Source organism: Heptranchias perlo, unplaced genomic scaffold, assembly GCF_035084215.1.
Source record: "Heptranchias perlo isolate sHepPer1 unplaced genomic scaffold, sHepPer1.hap1 HAP1_SCAFFOLD_118, whole genome shotgun sequence".
NCBI classification, from domain to species: Eukaryota; Metazoa; Chordata; class Chondrichthyes; order Hexanchiformes; family Hexanchidae; genus Heptranchias; species Heptranchias perlo.
In genome coordinates, this window is record NW_027138407.1 from 808,063 (window position 1) to 817,313 (window position 9,251).

At 46.7% G+C, this 9,251-nt stretch overlaps 1 gene segment (V, D, J or C); it reads right to left on the bottom strand.

Moving 5' to 3' along the window:
• Nucleotides 1-8,804, bottom strand: part of LOC137308023 (T cell receptor delta constant-like) — a 33,423-nt gene extending 24,619 nt beyond the window's left edge. The window contains 1 exon segment of the C gene segment in view: nucleotides 8,721-8,804. Coding sequence covers nucleotides 8,721-8,804 — 84 coding nt within the window.
• Between the last annotated feature and the right edge of the window lie 447 nt (nucleotides 8,805-9,251).

Consider the following 9,251-nt stretch of genomic DNA (forward strand, 5'->3'; position numbering starts at 1 on the left):
ACAAAAGGCATCAAGGGGTATGGGGAGAGAGCGGGAATAAGGTATTGAGATAGAGGATCAGCCGTGAACATATTGAATGGCGGAGCAGGCTCGAAGGGACGAATGCCCTACTCCTGCTCCTATTTTCTATGTTTCTAATTTACCCAGGCCAGATCTGTTCTCAACCTACTGAAATTGGCCCTCCTCCAATTAAGCATTTTTACTCTAGAGTGTTGTTTGTCCTTTTCCATAGCTGATATAAAACTTATGATGCTTTGATCAGTTGGGGGAGGGTGGTAGGTAGTAATCAGCCGGAAGTTTCCTTTCCCATGTTTGACCTGATGCCATGAGATTTCATGGGGTCCAGAGTCAATGTTGAGCACTCCCAAGGCCACTCCCTCCTGACTGTATATTACCGTACCGCCACCTCTGGTGGGTCTGTCCTGCCGGTGGGACAGGACATACCCAGGGATGGTGATGGAAGAGTCTGGGACGTTGGCTGAAAAGTATGATTCTGTGAGTATGGCTATGTCAGGCTGTTGCTTGACTAGTCTGTGGGGCAGCTCTCCTAATTTTGGCACAAGTCCCCAGATGTTAGTGAGGAGGACTTTGCAGGGTCGACTGGGCTTGGTTTGCCTTTGTTGTGTCCGGTGCCTAGTGGTCCGATGCCGGGTGGTCCGCCCGGTTTTATTATTATTATGACTTTTTTTTTAGCGAGATTTTATAACTGAGTGACTTGCTAGGCCATTTCAGAGGGCAATTTAGAATCAACCACTTTGCTGTGGGTCTGGATTCACATATAGGCCAGACTGGGTAAGGACGGAAGGTTTCCTTTCCCTAAAGGACATTAGTGAACCAGATGGGTTTTTACGACAATCCGATAGTTTCATGGCCACCATTACTGATACTAATATTTTAATTCCGGATTTATTTAATTCATTGAATTTAATTAATTGAATTTAAATTCCCAAGCTGCCGTGGCGGGATTTAAACTCATGACTCCGGATTATTAGTCCAGACCTCTGGATTACTAGTCCGGTTACATAACCACTCTGCTACTGTACCCTGTAACGTCCTGCTGATTACCACCTACTGCCCTCCCTCAGCTGATGAATCAGTCCTCCTCCATATTGAACACCACTTGGAGGAAGCACTGAGGGTAGCAAGGGCACAGAATGTACTCTGGGTGGGGGACTTGAATGTCCATCACCAAGAGTGGCTCGGTAGCACCACTACTGACAAAGCTGGCGGAGTCCTGAAGGACATAGCTGCCAGACTGGGCCTGCGGCGGGTGGTGAGCGAACCAACACGAGAGAAAAACTTACTTGACCTCGTCCTCACCAATCTACCTGTCGCAAATGCATCTGTCCATGACAGTATTGGTAGGCGTGACCACCGCACAGTCCTCGTGGAGATGAAGTCCCGTCTTTGCACTGAGGGTACCATCCAACGTGTTGTGTGGCATTACCACCGTGCGAAATGGGATAGGTTCAGAACAGATCTAGCAGCTCAAAACTGGGCATCCATGAGACGCTGTGTGCCATCAGCAGCAGCAGAATTGTATTCCAGCACAATCTATAGCCTCATGGCCTGGCATATTCCTTACTCTACCTTTACCAACAAGCCAGGGGATCAATCCGGGTTCAATGAGGAATGTAGAAAAGCATGCCAGGAGCAGCACCAGGCGTAGCTAAAAATGAGGTGCCAAACTGGTGAAGCTACAACTCAGGACTACATGCATGCTAAACAGCAGAATCAACATGCTATAGACAGAGCTAAGCGATTCCATAACCAACGGATCAGATCAAAGCTCTGCAGTCCTGCCACATCCAGTCGTGAATGGTGGTGGACAATTAAACAACTAACGGGAGGAGGAGGCTCTGCAAACAACCCCACCCTCAATGATGGCGGAGTCCAGCACGTGAGTGCAAAAGATAAGGCTGAAGCGTTTGCAACCATCTTCAGCCAGAAGTGCCGAGTGGATGATCCATCTCGGCCTCCTCCCGATATCCCCACCATCACAGAAGCCAGTCTTCAGCCAATTCGATTGACTCCATGTGATATCAAGAAACGGCTGAGTGCACTGGATACAGCAAAGGCTATGGGCCCCGACAACATCCCGGCTGTAGTGCTGAAGTCTTGTGCTCCAGAATTAGCTGCGCCTCCTGCCAAGCTGTTCCAGTACAGCTACAACACTGGCATCTACCCGACAATGTGGAAAATTGCCCAGATATGTCCTGTCCACAAAAAGCAGGACAAATCCAATCCGGCCAATTACTGCCCCATCAGCCTACTCTCAATCATCAGCAAAGTGATGGAAGGTGTTGTCGACAGTGCTATCAAGCGGCACTTACTCACCAATAACCTGCTCACAGATGCTCAGTTTGGGTTCCGCCAGGACCATTCGGCTCCAGACCTCATTACAGCCTTGGACCAAACATTGACAAAAGAGCTGAATTCCAGAGGTGAGGTGAGAGTGACTGCCCTTGACATCAAGGCAGCATTTGACCAAGTGTGACTCCAAGGAGCCCGAGTAAAATTGAAGTCAATGGGAATCAGGGGGAAAACTATCCAGTGGCTGGAGGCATACCTCGCACAAAGGAAGATGGTAGTGGTTGTTGGAGGCCAATCATCTCAGCCCCAGAACATTGCTGCAGGAGTTCCTCAGGGCAGTGTCCCAGGCCCAACCATCTTCAGCTGCTTCATCAATGAACTTCCCTCCATCATAAGGTCAGAAATGGGGATGTTCGTTGATGATTGCACAGTGTGTTCAGTTCCGTTCGCAACCCCTCAAATAATGAAGCATTCCGAGCCCGCATGCAGCAAGACCTGGACAACATCCAGGCTTGGGCTCATAAGTGGCAAGTAACATTCGCGCCAGATAAGTGCCAGGCAATGACCGTCTCCAACAAGAGAGAGTCTAACCACCTCCCCTTGACATTCAACGGCATTACCAAATTCCTCCTCCCCACCCCCCGCCCCCCCACCCCCCACCCCGTGCAGCATAGCCGACCGTGGTGCCGTCGACTTGGATCTGGCTGTATTACCCAGAGGAACCACCGCTTTTCACCCCAATACTGTTTGGAGAGTGAGATGCACTCAGGGGACTCCTTCACTACCTGCCTGGTCGTCCTTGTCTGTCTGGCGGCCACCCAGTCCCTCTCTGTCTGCACTCTCTCAAGCTGCGGGGTGACCACCTCGTGAAACGTGTTATCCACGTAGCTCTCAGCCTCGCGGATGGACTGCAGTGATGCCAGCTATTGCTCAAGCTACAAAACCCAGAGTTCGAGCTCCATCTCGCTGACGACAATTCCTGCACCTGTGGTTGTCCAGGACACGGGAAGCATCCTGGAGTTCCCACATGGCACAAAGTGCGTATTCCACGTGACTGAGGTGCCCTGCCATGCCTCTATTTATTAGAATACTAACTCAACTTAACAGAAATAAACTAAAGACTTTAAATTAAAAACAAACTCACCAGCTATTCACCAATCTGTTCCTCCCATTGTTATGACGTCACTTTAGGTTTTATCTACCTCCCTGCCTGACTCCAGCCAATCACAGCCAATGTCCTGTGATCCGCTGCTCCAGATGAGTTTAGGCTCTGGAGCCTCGACCTATATTTGCTTCCCTCTGCCGCTCAGGTTCCCCATTAGGCCCGCTCCCGCCACCGATGCGGCTCCAGATGAGTTTAGGCCGTCGTGCCTCGACCTTTATTTGCTTCCCTCTGCCGCTCAGGTTCTCCACTAGGTCCGCTCCCACCGCTTCCGCTGCTCCAAGGACCACGACAAATAAAGACAAAGAAGACAGTGAAGAGGAAAATGATGAAGAGGAGAAGAAATCAGAAGGTGGCGTTCACGATGAAGAATAATTAAAATTCTTAAAGCCTTTACTCGCTTCTGCGTCAAGAGGCTTTTTTTGGATTCCCATCTACTTGGAACCATTTCGTTTTGGAGCTGAAAGTGTTGTATTTCATCACTCCGCCTATGAACATCACCCTCCACGCTTCAGGTCTCAACTGCGGTTCAATGGGTAGCACTCTGGCCTGTGAGTCATAAGGTCGTTGTTTCCAGTCCACTCCAGAGACTTGAGCACATAATACAGGCTGAGAGTGCTGTACTGTCAGAGGTGCCGTCTTTCGGATGAGACGTTAAATCGAGGCCCTGTCGGCCCTCTCAGGTGGATGTAAAAGATCCCATGGCCACTATTCGAAGAAGATCAGGGCAATTATCCCCGGTGCCAATATTTATCCTTCAATCAGCATCACGAACAGATGACGTGGTCATAAGCACATTTCAGTTTGAGGGATCTAGCTGTCGCTAATTTGGCTGCCGCGTTTCCCCTCTTTACAACAGTATCTACACCTCTAAAGTACTTCATTTGCAGTAAAGCGCTTTGGGACGTTCTGAGGTGGTAAAAGGCGCCATATTAATGCAAGTTCTTTCTTTCTTTCAATTAGTTGTCAATCAGCAAGTTGTCCAGCAACACGGTTTACTATAATGCGAATATATATTACAGTGAAGAGCAAGGTTTGATTAAATCATAATTAATGCATGATATAGGAAACTGGGTGTTCCTTTCCAAAAACAATGAATTCAGCCGTTAAGCGTGTACTGCTAAAAAACACGTACCAATGCCAAAGGTGGATATTTGTTCCATTAACTAACAACTAACAAGGATTCATAAACATATTTAGCAGACCGTCCTTTTAGAAAGGGATCACTCGCAGGGAAGACCAGAACAAGGGGTCATAAATATAAGATAGTCACTAATAAATCCAATAAGGATTTCAGGAGCAACTTCTTTACTCGGAGAGTGGTGAGAATGAGGAACTCGCTACCACATGGAGTGTTTGAGGCGTATAGCATAGATGCATTTAAGGAGAAGCTAGATAAGTACATGACCCCAGGGGGTCACAGTCTCAGGATACCGGGTATGCCATTTAGAACCGAGATGAGGAGAAATTTCTTCACTCAGAGGATGGTGAACCTGTGGAATTCTCTACCACAGAAGGCAGTGGAGGCCAAGTCATTAGATGTATTCAAGAAGGAGATAGATATATTTCTTAATACCAAAGGGATCAAGGGATATGGGGAAAAAGCGGGAACAGGATACTGAGTTAGATGATCAGCCATGATCATTTTGAATGGTGGAGCAAGCCCGAAGGGCCGAATGGCCTACTCATGCTCCTATTTTCTATGTTTCTATGTTTCTATGAGGGAGAAAGGGATAAAAGATTATGTTAGGGTGAGATGAAGTAAGGTGCGGAGGAGGCTCATATGGAGCATAAATATCGGCATAGTCCTGTTGGATCGAATGTTGTTTCTATGCTGTAAAGTTTATGTACGTTAATGTAATCTTCTACAGTTGTATGGGTCGAGGCTCAGAAATGAATAAAACCCGCTTGAGCGAAGTATGGAGAGGATAGCAGCGCCGGTTCTACCACCGCGAGAGGGTGAAGTTAAAACTGAAGCCGTGTGTCACTGAACCCATTTTTCTAGCCATGGCTTTTCATGCGTATTTGCACAAGATAACTGAATACTAATAATCTAAGGAGACATCGCGCTTGAAATCGGAAATTCATGCTCTCCCTTTTCTGCTACTTATGATATGTCAGTGTGTGCCAATCGAAAGTACAATTTCTTATTATGGAGGAGAGATTGAGTAAACGGGCCGATATCCTCTGGAGTTTCGTAGAATGCGAGGTGATCTCATTGACAGGGTAGATGCTGTTTTCCCCTGGCTGGAGAGTCTAGAACATAAGAACATAAGAACATAAGAAATTGGAGCAGGAGTAGGCCAATCGGCCCCTCGAGCCTGCTCCGCCATTCAATAAGATCATGGCTGATCTGATCCCAACCACAAATCTAAAGAACACAAGAAGTTGGAGCAGGACCCGGCCACATAGCCCCTGGGCCCTCTCCGCCACCCACAGGGCATTGACCGATCCGAACTCAGCTTCATGTCCAATTTCCTGCCCGCTCCCCATAACCCCGAATTCCCTTTACTTCTAGGAAACTGTCTATTTCTGTTTTAAATTTATCTAATGATGTAGCTTCCACAGCTTCCTGGGGCAGCAAATTCCACAGACCTACCACCCTCTGAGTGAAGAAGTTTCTCCTCATCTCAGTTTTGAAAGAGCAGCCCCTTATTCTAAGATTATGCCCCCTAGTTCTAGTTTCACCCATCTTTGGGAACATCCTTACTGCATCCACCCGATCAAGACCCTTCACAATCTTATATGTTTCAATAAGATCGCCTCTCATTCTTCTGAACTCCAATGAGTAGAGTCCCAATCTACTCAACCTCTCCTCATATGTCCGCCCCCTCATCCCCGGGATTAACCGAGTGAACCTTCTTTGTACTGCCTCGAGAGCAAGTATGTCTTTTCTTAAGTATGGAGACCAAAACTGTATGCAGTATTCCAGGTGCGGTCTCACCAATACCTTATATAACTGCAGCAATACCTCCTTGTTTTTATATTCTATCCCCCTAGCAATAAAAGCCAACATTCCGTTGGCTTTCTTGATCACCTGCTGCACCTGCATACCAACTTTTTGATTTTCTTGCACTAGGACCCCCAGATCCCTTTGTACTGCAGTACTTTCCAGTCTCTCGCCATTAAGAAAATAACTTGCTCTCTGATTTTTCCTGCCAAAGTGCATAACCTCACATTTTCCAATATTATATTGCATCTGCCAAATCTCCGCCCACTCACCCAGCCTGTCTATATCCCCTTGCAGGTTTTTTATGTCCTCCTCACTCTCTACTTTCCCTCCCATCTTTGTATCATCTGCAAATTTTGATATGTTGCACTCGGTCCCCTCCTCCAAATCGTTAATATAGATTGTAAAGAGTTGGGGACCCAGCACCGACCCCTGTGGAACACCATTGGTTACTGGTTGCCAGTCCGAAAATGAACCATTTATCCCAACTCTCTGCTTCCTGTTAGATAACCAATCCTCCACCCATGCCAGAATATTACCCCCAATCCCGTGATTTTTTATCTTAAGTAATAATCTTTTATGTGGCACCTTGTCGAATGCCTTCTGGAAGTCTAAATACACTATGTCCACTGGTTCCCCTTTATCCACCCTATACGTTATATCCTCGAAGAACTCAAGCAAATTTGTCAGACATGACTTCCCCTTCATAAAGCCATGCTGACTTTGTCCTATTAAATTATGCTTATCTAAATGTTCCGTTACTGTCTCCTTAATAATAGACTCCAAAATTTTACCCACCACAGATGTTAAGCTAACTGGCCTATAATTTCCAGCCTTCTGCCTACTACCCTTTTTAAATAACGGTGTTACATTAGCAGTTTTCCAATCTGCCGGGACCTCTCCTGAGTCCAGGGAATTTTGGAAAACTATCACCAAAGCATCCACAATCCCTACTGCCACTTCCCTCAAGACCCTAGGATGGAAGCCATCAGGTCCAGGGGATTTATCCGCCTTGAGTCCCATTATTTTACTGAGTACCATCTCCTGAGTGATTTTAATCGTATTTAGCTCCTCCCCCCCGAGAGTCCCCTGTTTGTCCAGTGTTGGGATATTCTTAGTGTCCTCTACTGTAAAGACTGAAACAAAATATTTGTTCAGCATTTTTGCCATCTCCATGTTTCCCACCATTAATTTCCCGGTCTCATCCTCTAAGGGACCTATGTTTGCCTTAGCCACCCTTTTTCTTTTTATATAACTATAGAAACTCTTGCTATCTGTTTTTATATTTTTTGCTAATTTCTTTTCATAATCTAACTTCCCTTTCTTAATCAATCCTTTAGTTACTTTTTGCTGGATGAGGGATCGGCCATTTAGGACTTGGGATAAGGAGGTATTTCTTCACTCAGAAGGTTGTGAATCTTCGGAATTCTCTACCCCAGAGGCCCGTGGATGCTCAGCCGTTGAGTATATTCACAGCTGAAATCGGTAGATTTTTGACTCTAACGGAATCAAGGGATATGGGGATCAGGCTGGAAAGTGGAGTTCAGGTCGAAGATCAGCCATGATCTTATTGAATGGTGGAGCAGGCTCGAGGGGCCGTATGGCCTACTCCTGCTCCCATTTCTTATGTTCTTATGTTCTGCTGTTAATCTTAAACATGGTTGGACTGAAAATGTCATCACTACTAGTTTCCTTTCACAATGTAACTGGTCGGAAATAACGAATGCATTTCTAATTTATGTCAATAGTTCAATCGTTGTAGCGGTTAACTCAGCCACACAGATATAATCTTTCTGATTGATAATCTAACCCGAAAGGCGGCAACTACACACGTGGGGCGAACGTCTGCGCCAAATTGATTATCTAGGCTAATATTCCGACACGAGATTGAACCGATGCTGGATCGTTGCCGGCTATGCTCTGACGTTGAATGTACCAGCTGCCCGCCTGCTCCAGCCGTTCGGAAGGACACTCAAAGATCCAATGATAGGATCATAGCGCAATATTGCCTTAAGCAGCTGTGCCATCAAATATTAAGTACGTTTAAACTGTAAGCAAATGGTTTGGGGTGGGATGGGGAGTGTGTTATAGTGTGATACACACAAGGTAGCACAATTGTGTGGGTCAGGCTGAATGGACCAGATGACCTGTTCCTGCCCGTCATTGTTCGTATCAGGCCATTACTATTTGTGGCATGTTACTGTCGCAGAGCCCATGAACCCAACAACAACAACCTGCATTTATACAGCACCTGCAGGTGGAAAAATGCTTCAAAACATGTGCTCGCTGACCTACATTGGCTCCTCGGTCCGGGAACGCCTCGATTTTAAAATTTTCATCCTTGTTTTCAAATCGCTCCACGGCCTCGAACCTCACCATCTCTGTAACCTCCTCCAGCCCGAGAACCCTCCGAGATCTCTGATCTCCTCCAATTCCGGCCCCTTGCGCATCCCCCACTACCTTCGCTCCACCACTGGAGGCCGTGCCTTCAGCCGCCCAGGCCCTAAGATCTGGGATTCCCTCCCTAAACCCGTCAGACTCCCTCTCTTCATTTAAGACGCTCCGCAATACCGACCTCTCAACTGTTCTAATATCTCCTTACGTGGCTCGGCGTTAAATTTCGTAATCGCTCCTGTGAAGCGACTCGGGACATCTTATTATGTTAAAGGCGCTATATAAATGCAAGTTGTTGTTGTATCACCTCGTAAGGAAACGTGCATAAATGACGTCGTATATTTTCCACATGGCGAAACCTGCAAATCAGATGACTGGCCAATTCAGCTGTGTTTTCTATCTGGTGTAAATAGTTGGCAAAAGCACCAGAGG